General features: G+C 34.4%; 1 protein-coding gene across 20 annotated transcripts in view; it reads right to left on the bottom strand.

Annotated features, from left to right (window-relative positions):
- Pde4d (3',5'-cyclic-AMP phosphodiesterase 4D) overlaps positions 1-16,286 on the bottom strand; it is a 1,361,839-nt gene that overhangs the window by 190,728 nt on the left and 1,154,825 nt on the right. For all 20 annotated transcript variants that reach the window (XM_063258692.1, XM_063258681.1, XM_063258684.1 and 17 more), the window contains one exon: positions 14,584-14,775. In XM_063258692.1, the coding sequence (XP_063114762.1) occupies positions 14,584-14,775 (192 nt within the window). The remainder of the gene's footprint in view (positions 1-14,583; positions 14,776-16,286) is intronic.

Consider the following 16,286-nt stretch of genomic DNA (forward strand, 5'->3'; position numbering starts at 1 on the left):
TACATATACACCATTATTTAAGAGTTCATTTGGAGGCAAACATTCTTGTAATCAATGAATAGATCAGTAAAACTGAGCAGTGTTTGCTCTGGGTTAGAAGTTTAAAAACCAAAGACAATTTCAATAGATTTATATACTAATCGTCAACATACTTCAGTGGTGCCAAAATGTAACATGTCATTTAAAAATCATTATTCTGAGATGGCAGTTATGTTATAAGAGAAAAGATTGGCCATATACTGTATCTACTTGATTTTGAGGAGCAAATAAGCTGTTGTGGACAGGGCTGAGTGTCAGCTTGATGGGCTAGGGAAGAAAATAAATCATATGAGCATGTCATTTAAGTATGTCATATAGTTTGTATATCAGAATTGAAAAACATCTGGTGGTGTAGATAAATAGAAGATTTTGTTATTATATACAAAATTTGGCTTAAAGAAATTGTGAGTTTATTCTTTTATTATCTTTTTATTTTTATTTTTTTGAGGTGAAGTCTTTCTATGCTGCCAAGGCTGGCACTGAACTCCTAGGAGTAAGAAATCCGTCAGCCCCAGCTTCCTAAGGACTGGGGATTTAGCTCAGCAGCATAAGCACCTGCCTTGCAAGCATGCAGTTGTGAGTTTGATCCCCTGTACAAAAAAAAAAAAAAAAATAAAAAAATAAAAAAATAAAAAAAATTCTGAAAACTGCATTGAACCATTTTTTTAAAGAATTAAATTTTAAAAGCACAGTACCTTAGCCAACTGAGTGGTTAGAGCGGTTTACAATATCACACAATTAATTAAAGCTCTTAAGATGGGAAGAGGCTGTTAGTGTACTTTATGGTTGACTGAAAAGCTAGATTCACAGTTGCTCAGTTTTGGCTGGAGACTTGAAACTGGACTCCCTGGTTACATGAATTTTGGGAGATAATTGTTTAATCATGTGCTTCTTTAAAATACATAACAGCAAACTTTAATAGCATCTGGGATCTCTTTCAAGGAGAAAAACAGCCTTTATGCTTTAGAAGCACAGTACTGGTGGGGCACAGGTGGGGAGACAGTGGGGATGGGGAAGCTCAGGAAAAAGCTTACTTTGCCACTATATGTGTGTGTACACACGTGTGGGGGACGAGGAGACAGGTGCCCAAATAACAGTCCCAGCAACGCACACAAGCAGAAACTCTAGGAACAGACAGGATGAGGCACTGCAGGCCACTGTGGGAAGTAGTGTCACACTGGTTTTGAGTCAGGATGTAGAAGGAGGTGCTTCCTGTCAGACAGTTGCCTAGTTACCATGTGCTGCCCAGACTTCAGGCCTAGGAAGTTCACCCCTTCTCTCTCCCAAACTGCAGGTCTTGCTGGGCTCTAAGCCAGGGCCACTGGGGGCAGGAAACTCAGGCCCCATAGTACACTGTGAATTTTTCTGTTTTTCAGTAGGAAGACAAAGGGATGACAATAGAGTTAAGATTGCCTATTCTCTAGGATTTTGTTGTTCTGCCCCTATTTCTGTGTTTCTTACTCTTTTTCACTTTATTTTCTCTGAAATGAGAAGTCAGAAACATAGACAAGAAACTGAAAGAGGAATCTCAACACAATCCTTCTTACAGAGATCTTGGTGAGATACCTAAACTATTCACGTAGAGTACTTGAAGCAAATTTCATCTATAAAACTACCAATGGCACATTAGATTATAATTCCAGAACAAAGTTAGATTGTGAAACTGTGAAACATCGTCTTTGTTGGTTTCAGCAGTAGGAGCAGTTTGTAATGTTACCATTATTCATTATTTTTTTAAAACAGTATTTTTGATAAGTCCTTATCATCATGTTTTGAAACCCTTTATCAGTCATTTTTTTTGTTGTTATTGTTCTTGTTGTCATTTTGCTTTTGTTGGGTTTTTTTTTGACTATTTGCTTCTTGATTTGTCTGTTTTTCTCTTTTAAAAAAGCCAAAAAAGTCACATAATAAAAACAAGATTTTATTATAATTCTTTTAAAAATCCAGATTACAGATATCCCATGAAATGATAAACACTACAATGGTGATAATCATGAGTAATAATAATTATCATAAGCAATAAGGTAACTAATATTTAAATTATTGTAAACAATATGGTAACTAATATTTATTAAATTATTACAATGTGCCGAGCACTGTACAAATACTTTACAATGATTATCTCTTATTAAATTATTTTGCAGAGGAAAGGGAAGCCCAAAAAGATCACCAAATCACAGGCCCATGAAGTTATGCAGCCAGGATTCAGACTCAGGCGTATGCCAGGGTTCTGCACTTAAATACTAAAAAATTCTCCAACTAGAACACACTGATTCATGCCAAAGCAGTGCTTACTCATTAGTATATTTTTTACTTCATGAAATACTTAAAGACAATAAATAGAAATTATACACAAATGCAAAAATAGCAAAAGAGCAAAATCAACAAAATCAAAACAATAAAACATATTGCCAAAAATCTTACAAAATAAGCTTGTACACTTCTTGATTTTCATGTCCTATAATCCTAAAAAATCATAAAAAATAAAATAAAATTTGGTTTTTTAAAATCATGTATATTATTCTGGCCAAAAATTAAGTAACATTTTTCCATAACAAGAGTATATATATATATATATATATATATATATATATATATATCATATGTAACAAAGACATATGAGGATAGCATATTTGTATATAAACATTTATATGTAAATATGTGTGTTTGTAAAATCTGAAGAAAATGTTGTGTGCTTGCAATCTTTAAACAGAAACATTTTGGTTTCCTGCCTTCTGTTTGTAGATGAGGGAGGACACTGCAACTGGTGGGAAACTACCATTTTTACTGATATTAAAAGAGTTTATTGTGTTTTTTTGCCTATACAACTTCACGGGAAACCTTAAAGAACACCTGATCTCTAAACATTACACTATAACATATATCTCATATGATTAAAAACATTCACGTAAATTTAGAAAATGTGATCTTAGATACAAATATCTACCTTTCAAAAACTCAATCGATTTGTCATATATTAATATTTTAATATAATATAATATGTCATATATTAATATTTTAATATTATTTTAATATAGTACTTTTAATAATTTTATTAAGAAACAATAACAAGAAGACAAATCACCCCATTAAAGAATGAGCAGAGAACCTGAATAGACATTTCTCTCTCTCTTTTTTTTTTTTTTTTTGTCTTTTTCTTTTTTTTATCAGTACCAGGGATCGAACTCACGACCACACACTTGCAAGGCAGGCGTTTATGCCGCTGAACTAAATCCCCAGCCCCGACATTTCTCAAAATGGGAGAAGAAATGTTCAATGGAGTATATGAAAATGTGCTTCACCTCACTAATCATTCATGAATGCAAATTTAAACCATAAAGATATGTCACCACTCACCTGTAAGAATTAGCTTTTACCAAAAGCAACAGATAAAAGATGTTATTGAGGATATTGGAGAAAAGACTGCCTTTGTGCACTGGTGGTGGGAATGTAAATTGTTACAGCCATTCTGAAGTTTATCAAAATATTAAAAAAATATAGCACCACCATATGATCCGGCAATACTATTTCTGGATATATTCTCAAAGAAAATAAACTCAGGGTACTGAAGAGATACCTATACTTCCATTTTCACTGTAGCACTATTGACATAGTCAATATTGGACTCAACCAAATGTCCATCAGCAGATGAAAGGATAGTTTACAATATATGTACACACACACATATATATATATATGTATGTATATATAGCAATATATATGCAGTACACACACACACAGTGGAGTGAGAGTCAGCCTTAAAAAGGAAGTCCTGTCATTCATTTATGACTACAGAGATTAACCACAGAAAGACAAATACCACATTATGTCATATACATGTCAATTCTAAAACAAAACAAAACAAAATGAAATGAAACATGAATTTACAGAAAGAGGGAGTGGAAGTAAGAATGGGACTGGCAGGGGAAAATGTAGGTTAAATGGTAGAAAATTTCAGTCATAGGAGGATAAAATTCAAGAGATTTATGTAGGACTATTGACTATTATCAATAATAAAGCATAGTACTTGAAAAATGCTGAGTAAATTTTAAATGTTTTCATCACAAAAAATAGTATATAGGAGTGATGGAAATGTTAGGTTGATTTAATAATTTGATTACATATAAACATTATATTGAACTTTGTAAGTGTATACAATTTGTCATATGTCAGGAAAAAAACAAAGAAGGAATTAAGGCTTAAATCGATCTATGACCAGAAAAAAAAAAAAAAAAAATCCTTGAAACAAAAATGCATAAGCTTTGGCTCAAGCGTGTATTCATATTCCTTGTTAAATGCATGCACTGACAAAAAGCAAATCGAATTAGGATATATTGTACACACAAACAAAAGCTGCCTAATCTGCAGTGCAATCCTGTGTGTTATAAGATAAACTTCGGATTTATATAGAAAATCTACAATGCCAAAAATGTGCTCCAATTTGTTAAGTTCTGTGATGGCCAGGATAATATCCTTGAAATTATATAGCAACAATATCTGATTTTATTAATTTAAAAAGTGTTTAGCACAGTAGATATGTTCAGTAGGCATATTGAACTATTTTGTTTAATAAGCATCAACACTGTTTGGAGAGTTTCCAGGAGTGCTGATGTCACCATGATTCTCAATGGCTGTGAGTCCTGATCTGAGTTCTTCCAGGGAGGGGAAGGAGGAGGCAGAAAGGGCTGAACATCCAGCGGCAGGCTTTTAGAAGTGCTCTCACGTTGTGTTCTAGGAGCAAGCTCTTCTTTCACTGTTGATCTTATTTGACAAGCCTGTTCTTAAATGTCAGTCACCCTGTTCTCTTGGATTTTCTCCAGGATGGATGGGTTCCTGGGTGGAAGATTTATGGGTATCCAGAACAACTGTTTAAAAGGTCGACAGGTGGTAGAAAAATTCAGTAGATAAAAAGAAGGGCTTGATCAAATAGGAGACCAACACATTTTATGAAAGCCTACTGTGTGCAAGGTGTAGACCTCTACCAATATGAAGTATCTTAACACTCTGCACTAATGGATGGCCATATTCTCTCTCCCAGGCAAGAAACAACTTGACTCACTGATAGTCGTGCCCATGACAAATGGTAGAGGTCAGCAGACTGAGGTCCAAATGCCAGACTGAGGTCCAAGGCTCACCTAAGAGAATGTCCATTGGTTCTCGTCAATACTGACCGTGGAATGAGTAGTTAACAAAGTCAACCATTTTCCTTTGGAAAACTCTCTTTTCTTCTAGGATTTTGCTCTTTTCTTTTAATTAAGTGAAAATTCCTCTTAAAATCAAAATAATTGTATATTTTGGTGGGAATCTTCTTGTTAATGTCCTTTAAACAGACAAAGTAATTAGTAACCTAAGTCTCTCTTGAGGTGACTTTTGACATTTTAATGGGTCATGAAATTTCAATGTATGGAAATGTGCAGTGTAGCTAGATTTGAACGTAGGCTTTTAAAGTACTATTTTGTTTCAACAATGCTGTTGTCTGTGTGTTTAAATGAATTCAAACTAATTTACAGCCCCATTCCAAAGCTGATTATTGCAATCATGGAAATACTCTATGTGCTGTCCAATATGATATCAGCCAGACACAAATGGACAAACAAAAAAAATAACACCAGCCAAGCAAACACATCTGGTCTTATAACAAATCCTAAACACTTAAAGTACCAAACAGGAATGGAAACGTTGAGTCGTAAATGCAGCCTTGTTTTTCCTGCAAGTGAAATATGAAGTTTAAATGTTTTGACTTTGTGATCATTCATGAAATTTACTAGGAGACAGTATCTTTTCTGAACTGCTTAATGATTTTCTGTCAGTCACAAAACAACAATATTTGTAGAGAGGCCACTGGCTGTTATGTTCTCTTTCTGCTTTTAACTGTCTGCTTCTCATGAGAGAGTTTCAGACTGGCCAGTATTTAGAGACAGCACTTTTTTTTTTTCTTGACCCAGGTTACGAAAAATCCTTAAAGTTTCAAGACAATTAAAAGAAATGCGGCAAAATCCCTGACAGAAAGTGTAGCGAACAGATGGAATCTTCATCTTCCCTGACCCCAACCATCTCACCGATTGCCAGGAGTCTAAGAGCAAAGCCTATTTAGCATTCCAAATTTGGATTTTCTGAAGAAAAAATGTGATAAGAATTTCATGCTTATGTTTGTAATAATCTTTAAATGTTTCATACTGCAGAGAGCTAGACATAATGATTTAGCAATACTACACAGTATGTCTTATCTCAAGGAAACATATCGCATAAATGCTCCAGCAATGGGATTATTTCTCCTTATATGGATCAGAGAACAGTAAAAGAGACATTAAGAAAGATCCTCGAGAGAGCTAAAGCTCAAAAGCAAAATAAATATTTTAAGTGACTGATGTACAAGTGGAAACATATTTATGCAGAAGTCTCAGTATCAGTTGTGTGTCTCCTTTTCTTTTCGTTCTAGAGTTTTAAACAAAACTACATAAAGACACAAATGCTCCAAGCATTTTTTGGCATTATTTCCATAAATCTGTGGTGCTTTCAAATGATTCCCTGATATGTAACAGGTGTTATTGATGTCTTCCCACTGAATGAAAGAATGATACTCATTCTAAAATGTCAGCTAGTTAATATATTCTAGAATGCGGAAGGACACAGATCTTACTTCCAATGGAAATCACCCTTCTCCTTTCTCACGGCACCCTGCCACCATCTTACCCAGCCCCACCACCACAATTAAGATTTAAAGTTCAGAAAATTTTCATTTTGCAATACACTGGACTGTAGTTTTTATTTAGTCTTCTTTACTATGTAAAAAAGAAGCATTAAAATAAGAAAGCAAGTGAGAGCACCAGGTGCACTGTCCACAGGTAGATGAACCAGATGCTCTTTTGCAAAGGCCATTTGCCCTCTGCAACTTCCAAGCGCAGAAGGAACCTGTATTTTCTAGCTATGGTTGTTTTATTTAGGCCCATATGGCACTGGGGCAACATCCAGCTTCTTTTCTTTGAAGACAGTTTTCATAATTTATTAATTTTAATTAATTTCACTCAAAAATTGCTCTCAGATGTTGTGTTCTTTTGGTATGCACTGAAAAATGGGCTGTCTTGCATGACCTGGTTGACCCTGATTTGTTCTCTAACAGGAATCAGATGTCTTATGTGATTGTAGACAATCACCATTATTGTTATACTATTCCCCCTCATATTATTTATAAAAAGTAGATGTTACCTCTATAAAGTATTAAGTCTGGATAAAAGCATAATTATGCAATCACATATATACAAATTTAAATATTTTGTTTTCACACTTTCTTTTATAGACAGGAGTTGAAAAGGACTCAGTAAGACTCATGTGCCTTAGTTTTATCTTCCCTCCCAATTAAAACTTGACTCTAAACACTGAGAAACTTAGTAGATATAAAGGAAATAAAGAACATTTTAAGTATATATTATAACAAATTTCTCCCCAAAGGTAACATAATTACAGCGGCCTTATGATAGAAATAATGGATGAGCTTCATGCTCTGCCAGGATAAATTTCTTTTTCTCTGTACTATAAGAAATCTTCATGAGTAATATTTATCTCTCCATAACCACTAAGACTTCAGGCTACATTTATTACTCTAGCTGTGGTAATCATGAAATATCAGTATATATAACTCATAAAATTTGTTATTATTTAAAACTAGAACACAGTGTAATGGTACCCAGACATGGTTACATCTTCACTGTAGTGCTGCAATGAAATTCATTATTTTTATCCTGTAGGATTAAAAAATAAAACCATTCAAAATGTCAGAACATTTGGCCTTCCTTTTTGTGTTGTTTTAAAGCATGAGACTAAAAATAGAATATGTATGTTTCACTGACATTTTAAACTTCTTAGTTTGTGAGTTTCTTAATACAAAGGTATTTTACATTTCTTAGTTCATGGGTTGAACAAAACATGTTTAATGTATACTTTATCCATCATAGAACTCTTTTTGTTTCTCTGCTTCTCTCTCTCTCTCTCTCTCTCTCTCTCTCTCTCTCTCTGTATCTATAACTATCTCACTCTTTACCTTTCTTCTTTCCTCTCTTTCTGCTTCTCTTACCTCTCCCCATTTCCCTTCCCTTCCTTCTTTTTGTCACTAGAGATTGAACCCAAGTCCTCATGCATGCTAGGAAAATGCTCTCCTATTGAGTTACATCCTAGTTCATTCCTGTTGTTGTTGTTGTTGTTGTTTTGAGATGATAATAAAAACAACTCAGCATCTTAATAAAGGATAAAGATGCAAAATGAGAAAAAAGGTAAAGAGGGAAAAAAGCCAGTAAAAAGTTATCTGGTTACCAAGGATTTATAGTGTTTTGCCAGTAGAGTTCTTGAGATTTAATAGGTAGTGTTAGTGGCTGCATCAACAATCTGGAGTGACAAATATTAGATAGAAGATAGCTCACAAGAATGGAAAGAAAGTAACAGTCTACCTAGATTGTTACTAAAATAGGACCATTTTTCATAATAAGAGTTTGGTTACTTAGGACTCACAGAATTCAAAGCAGAATAAGCTCTCCACGGTTCATCTAAAAGTTCATGGCTATGAACCTATTTTGTTTTATTACAATTTCTATTCACACAAAGATTTCATTTGGCTTCAAATCTAAGGACACAAATAGTACAATACAGAGGTTCTCAAATACTTTTAGTTCATAACACACTTAATGTCTCCTTTGTTTATTTTTAAATAGCACTCCTTTGGCCAAAAGAAGTAGCTAGCAGTTCTACTTATTTCATAGTTAGTACAATTTAATCAAGGTCCTCCTAACAATTTCGCACCTATTAAGCAGCATGTAACTTCTCACTTTAGAACAAGATTGGAGATTACCTGTCTCATTTCTGATTCTATGTCAACTTTTATTTATACTTGCTTTTTATTCAGAGCCTACCCACAACCCTATTTTGCAAAGGTAGGCCACAGAATAAAATGTCATGATTTAAAGATGAAATATAAACTCTATATTAGTTTTAAGAGACTATGTTTATGTTTCCTCTGAAATTTGAAAATATCGTTCCCTATCTGAATTCCCTCTGGTGTTCCCAAGTATATTTTGGAAACCCTGGCCCTGGTCCCATTACTCCCATCTCCTCTAGTTGGGAAAATTCAGGAACTGGGGAAGGACAATTTCATCATAGTAAATTTCTGTGTTTAATTAATGGAATTTGGCTTTCAAAGGGCAAGCTGGTTTGCTTATAAACATTCCTTAGTGTAACATGATCTAAAATCTACCTAGGAGGAATTGCAAACGTTCATGTATATCAATGAAGACTAGAATCACTATAACGCAAAAACTATCATTTTTATTTTTGGAGATACTCTAGTAAGACCAAGGAAGAGTCACATAAACTAGAATAAAAATATGATCTTTCTGCCCTTCTCAAATTTGGAGCTATGGGCAATACCAGTGGGCACAAGCAGTGAGGAAAAAAAGTTATCTGTGAAAATTTGCACTACAGGCCTCATGGGTCAGGGGCACCTGATAACTACTCAGGAAAGAAGCAGCCTGAGATAACAAGTGGGGGATGTTGTCCATTCCCTGAGGGAAGAATGTTCGTCTGGGGCTGTCCTAAGCCTGCTCATCTCTATGTTACATTGGGACAAGTCAGTGAGACTGGAGTGTGCTCCAGCCTTTATGATATACCGAACCCATGTATCTCCTCCTCATCACTCCTTTCACATGTACTCCCTACTCCACGTTGTATGCAGCAGTAAAGTGTGCAAGTATAGTAAAGAGCTCTGCGGGTCATCTCAGCTTCCGCATGCCCATATACACTCAACATAGGATGGCAAGTGGGGACCACTTACTCAACTGATTGATTTTTCATTTCATTTAAATGGTTTGAGAGTTAACTTATATTTAAATAAATATTTTTATATGCAAATGTTATTTGTTTTGTCACTGTTTATTCTCTTCCTAATCTTCATAATACATAATAGCTTTGTGTGTTTTCAAATACACATTTTATTACTGGGTGGTGGGAAACAATAGAAATAACTTATTTTGAAGCTAAGATAATTTTAAGTGTGTTTTGAAGAACTTTAGGAGAGAAACATATGATTCTCTGTTTGTTATGTAATTTTCTTTATGTTTTCTTCATGACATTACTGGAGAACCTTTCATCACTCAGTTGTTCCTATTTCCAGTAGTAATTCAAATTTGCCTTCCAAGTACTTATTTCTTTGTTTACTTATGCTAATATTTAGCATTTTTGTTTTCTGAATCTCATTAAAAATTAAGTTGTTACTGTGGTATCCATATTTAACAAATTTTGTGGTACAAATAAACAGAAGCTGCTAGGTACTTGTCTTTTAGATACTGAGTACAATTGTAGGCCTGAGCCAGCTGTAATTTTGCTTGACTGCTTTTTTGGTCACTTTGAGTTTTTATCTTTATTCTTAGCCAAATTTTCATAGAGGTAAGTACTTCATTTAAGTAAATGAATTTAGTCTTGCTGCAGTAGTTTATAGCATTTTGTTCACAACTGTACCATAAAAATGATGTTCTAGAAATGATTAAAGTGTTTGTCATGTTCCTAAAAAATATGATCACTGAGCTATGGATCTTTCATTCATAAAATACCATAATAACCTCCCTATTGAAAGTTCTGTGAAAGTGTCAAGTGAGATTGAATTAAAAAAATGGAAATAGGGATTTTTCAAATGAGAAGTAGAATCAGAGTTGGAGGGAGTAAGGAGGAGGCTGAGAGAAAGGGGACAAAAAGAATTAAGATGTATTAGGTACAGCTGCAAACTCCCCATGATAAATGTAATCGTTGTGTACCACAAATGTGTGCTAACGAAAACTGAGGAAAAAAAAAAGACAAAACCAAAAAATACCCACAAAAACTCTAACCCACCAGCCTCCAGAAAAGAACATCAAATTTCAGGGAAAAAAGGGCTACTTAGAAAGATAAAAAGTAATGTAGATGTGTGACATGTATTATGATTATAATGTTGTCATTACTGTTTTTTTCTCTTTATACTCGGTTATTTTACTAGTATCTACTTATAGAAGATGAGATGTTGATATTCTATTAGGAAGTAATTACTTACTTCTCACTTTATGCACTTCTTTACAAATTACAAAGCACTGAAAGATTTTCTAAAACATTTAACTTGGATAGATAATCAGAAACCTTTTTGGGTAGTCTCTGAAATTTCTATAGGATTTTCTCCAAAGGAAAGCTAAACTAAAACAGACATAAAATCATCAAGTGAGTAAAATGTAATGACATTGTCTATAAAGTTGGTGAATTATAGACATTGGACAATCTATACAATTAGCACTAGATAAGCTTGAAAAAAAACAACAACCAGTTTTAAACATGCTCATATGAAAAATCCACAAAAAGAAGGCACAATCTGTCATGTGTAAAATATTACATGCTGTATAAGATGGAATATTGAATGAGTATTTATTCTATTTATTTTTCTTCGTACAGAAATTTCACCTCTAGGGGCAAAGAATGCTTTCCAGGTATCAGTGACTGTGAAAGGAAAATACTTCTCCAACAAAAATATCCCAAGGCAGTGGGATAGCTGAGAATACCGAGATATTATTTCTTAAGAATATACTGAGATACATCACAGTCTGGTTAAATTTGTCCATTTTATGATTCTGATCAAACTCTAACCCTAACCCTAGCCCTATCCCTAACTCTCACATTGGTTTGGGGTAAGATGAAGCCAAAATGGGTTTGGAAATAGATACCCTAATTAAATATGAAATGTTACAGGCTTTTTATAAAATGCATATTTAATATTTAATCGAAAGGAGATACAAAAAATTCTGCATATATTAGCATCTGAAGGACAATTTTTTTATGTAGTTATGCTCTAAAATTTTAGAGCCCACTAACTCATTGTGAATTTTCTGCTGCCCTCTAACTAAATCAAATGTTAGAGTGGTAATGATTAATGCTCAAGAACACGTTAGCATTCAACATCGTTTCACCTGATTAACTATCTATGATTGTGTTCAGGATTCCTCTACTAATCTCTCTTGTACTCTCTTTTTTGATTAGCACAGTGGTTATTTTATCCTTCTTCCCTCTAGCCCTCTCTTCTTTGTTTTTTTTTTTTTTTTTGGTCTTTTTCTTTTTTATCGGTACCAGGGATCGAACTCACGACTGCCTACTTGCAAGGCAGGCGCTTATGCCGCTGAGCTAAATCCCCAGCCCCTCTCTTCTTTGTTATTAATGGGTACATCTTCTATTTGGTTGCTAAGTAGAGCTCACACCAGCAACTACAACTTTATATTTAACATCTTTTCTTCTTTGGATTTTTAGTCTATATTGTAGGGGTTCTTTAAAGTATTAAATTTAAAAATTTAATTAGTAATATTTTAAAATTTAAAATGCTTGAAATTCCCTTAAACTTAATTTTTCCTCAGGCAGCCTTATTCCTCTTCCCTGCTTTGCTCATGAACCTTCTAAAGGTATGTGCAAAAAAAAAAAAAAAAACAGGCATGCATTGTCTTGGATTTTCATTCCTCACCTACTGGCCTTCTAATTCTATTATCTAAAACTCCTGAATCAATCATTATCCAAAGACCTAGTAATTATAGCAGATAACTGGCTATTGTTATTTCTAGTTCTCTGGACTGTGAATTCTGTTCTTGGTCTTTGTGGTTAATGGCGCTTTTTTCTCCCTGTCCTTATCCTGTAAATACCAAATTAATTACTTATTCACTGTTATTATGTTGCCCAGTATTGGTCTTTTATTTCTTACAAAAACATCATTTATTTACTCATTTAGGGTAAGCACATTAGCATTTTCTTTGATTCTCTTTACTGCATGGCTGTCCCCCCAACACACATCTGCATAAACGCACACAAGCCAGTAGGCTGAGGGCCTCGTGTATCTTGTCCAGGCTTTTTGTCCTGCTGGCACTGTGTTGATTTAGGTCTTTATCATACACGATTTTCTTTTATTCTGTAAATTTCACATGAAAAACTTTCCTGTAGTCAACTTCATTGTGCAATATATTATTTTATAACAGTAATCGTAATGCATGAAAACAAGAATATGATCAGGCTAAACACCAACTAAAAACCTCAATGGCTGGCCGGTTCTGAAATATTCGACTCTTTTTTTTTTTCTTTTTTTTCTCTTAACACATTTTTCTGCCTGCACCAAACACACTTGTATTTTGTTTTGTTCTGCTTGTTTGTTTTTTTTTTTTAACCAAGCCATGATTTCTCCATTATTCACATTTTGTATGTTTTCCCCTTAGCCTGCTATTTTCTTCCTCCTACACTTGGTCAAGGAGAATCCTCTTTTCTGTGCCCCTGTAATACTTTTGTAAATACTTCATGGATGCTGCCTGTCATGTTTTATTTCAGTGGTTTAAAATGCCAGATTTCACAGCCCTATAGATTGGGAACATCATATATACTACGATTCCCAAGAAGTATTTACATTACATTTGAACAAATATAAAAAAGCCCCAAATTTCAAGCCTAAGAAAGTAAGCTTTCATCGGGAAAGAAAATTGTTTAAGGATGAAGAAAAATGAACATCAATATGACTGCTCAAAAATAGCAAACAAGAACTACAGTTTATAATAATGAGTAAAACAAAACTTCATTTCTAAGATCTTATTTGAGACCTACTGCAGTAACCTCATCTATTATGGTACCCAAAGTAACCTGCAGGAGCCTCATAGAAAATAAATCCTATAAAGCAAACTGCAAACTGTTATGAGTTTTTGATGTGTTATCAGGAGATGGTGGGTATTACTAGACAAACGTCTAGATCAAGAGAGGTTGAGATCAATTCAGAGAGAGGTAAAGGGGAAAGGGAGAGAGAAAAGGAGAGAGAGAAAAATAAAGCATGACAGTACAGATATGGAGAGTATACAAAAGATTCGTAAATACAGTGAGAACAATATAGCAACCACAAAAATGCGCTACAAAAGTGAACTAATGGTGACCTAAAATGTGGGAATCTACTTTTTGTTTTAATTATTTTCCGATCTGTGCCACATTTTAAACCATACTTAAGTATGTCTAACGTTTTCTATAGTTGCCTCTAGTAATTCATTATCCAAAAATCAGTTTAATTTGAGAAAACTCTTACAACGAGTGATCTGGCAAACAAGTCTCAACATCTGAACATACAATCAACTGAGATATCGCCAAAACCTGTATCTATTCTAACAAATTTTCAAATGGAGTTTAAAGAGTTTTAAATATTACAAAAATACCCTTTTTACCTTGAAAGCTAAAACTCAGGTCTGACATAAATATAAGCTGATATTTTAAAGTGTAAATTTCTATTACAAATTTAATTCTCACTCTCCCCAATGCATTTTCTAGGAAAACAAATGTTTGTTATCAAGAGTGATTGTGTACTTAAGTTATAGCTGCTATTCATTTTGAGCTTGTATAATTTTATTCTTTTTTCTGTTTTAGAGAAGAGCAATATACTAGAGCCAAAATCATTGGCTGTATGCAATCATCAACGCTTGAGATGAGTTTCCTTAGTTTCTGCAGGCACTTGCTCTTCCTTCTGCCCACTTTGATACTCACATATCACTGGCAATGGAGGAGTTCCGGGACATAGACTTTGGAGAGAGGTCATAGTCGCTGTCTGATCGATATAGGAAGGACTCCCGGCGTTGACTGTGGACAAAATTTGCTTGAAGAATTAGCCCAGATCCTGGGCTGGTCATAGGATCCAAGGGACTCCGTCCCGCAGATGCGCCATTGTCCACATCGAAACTGTAAATGAGAGGCAAGCAATTATATTAACATTAGCAGGTTGATAGTTTAGCAAAGGGTATAGCTGTAGTTCAGGACTTGACAGTGGGAAAATTCCAACTGATTCTTGCTAGTAAAGAATGATAATATTGAAATAAAAATGCAAAACACATAGGCTTCATGTTCTGTTTTGAGAAGGTTTTGACCATGCACAAACTCAATTTAACTCTATCTAAAAAGGAACATTCTGCAAAAATAGTTTTTCTAAATACCAAATTTCTTTTTGGAAAAGAACAAATACATAGTAATTCATTAAATAAGTCAATTCTTTTCAACAAATGCCCATTGTGTGCTTTATGTCTTCCTCACTGGTCCAGACCTGAGCTTTTTGCCTTCCCCACTATACCTATTCAGCATTAATTCCTGTTATTTCCTGCATCCCTCATTACCAGCATTTTTTTAAAGAGTCTATCAACTTTCACCTACCTTATCAAAATAGCCATTATAATTAGTCTCCAATTCATTTCCCAGTCTGTAACAAGTATGAATTTTTAAAAATGCAAATCTGTGTTATTCTTCCATTTCAAAGCCATTAGTAGCCCACTATTAGCCTAAGGATAAAGTACTAACCTCTTAGCTACGGGAGAAGTCAACCATCTGCTCTTAATTGCAATTATTCATCTTCCTAACACTATCTTGGAACTCTCCCCTGTCAGGTATTCCAACTCCATTGATACTGAAGCATTTCTTGGCTATCAGCTACCCCTGCCTAACCTCCTACTCCCTCTTCCCTGCCTAAATGTTATTCATCCTTGAAGACTTTGCCTGCTTCTGAAAAGCTTCTCTGCTAGTTCAGAACTACATAAAATGTTCTTTCTCTGTGCTCCCAAGATAGATTCCCATTCCCAGTGACAGAGCTGGCAACACAGTGGCAGCTTTACCACACTGTCTCCATTCTTAGCTTGTGAGCTTTCTGAAAATGGTGACTCCATCCTGCATTCTTCGTACTACACAAAGTACTTCCCAGTCTTTGCTGGGGCTGGGTGTGCAGCTTGGTTGGTGGTAGAACACTTGCCTAATATGCAAAAGGCTCTAAGATCCATCCCTAGCCGCAAAAACAGAAAAAAATGAATAACAATCCCTAAATAAAATGTTTGACTCAGTGATTTAATGAGTTACTGGTACTGTGTTTGACAAAACAAATTTTAGAGTTTAAAGGAGAAAAAACACAGATTTGAAGGTGACAGTGCTTATAATCTAGATAAATTTTCCACAAAGAGCTAGTCTAGTGAAACCTTAGTCAATATTAAAGTCAACTATCATGTGTTCTTAGGAGAGCATACTTTGAAGCAGTCCAGGAGGTACGTGGTTTAAAAAAGAAATTGAATGAATAAATAAAGGAAAAGGTTTAGCTGTCATCAGATTTTTCCCATTAGAATTTTTGTCCAAACTATTAACCAGATATTTTTGAGAAACCTTTTATTTTCTTTATTGGCGTTATTAACAAATAGTGCTGTAACTCAAGGATTGAA

Source organism: Cavia porcellus, unplaced genomic scaffold (genome assembly GCF_034190915.1).
Source record: "Cavia porcellus strain 051 isolate PalLab524CR breed Dunkin Hartley unplaced genomic scaffold, mCavPor4.1 scaffold_11, whole genome shotgun sequence".
NCBI lineage: Eukaryota > Metazoa > Chordata > Mammalia > Rodentia > Caviidae > Cavia > Cavia porcellus.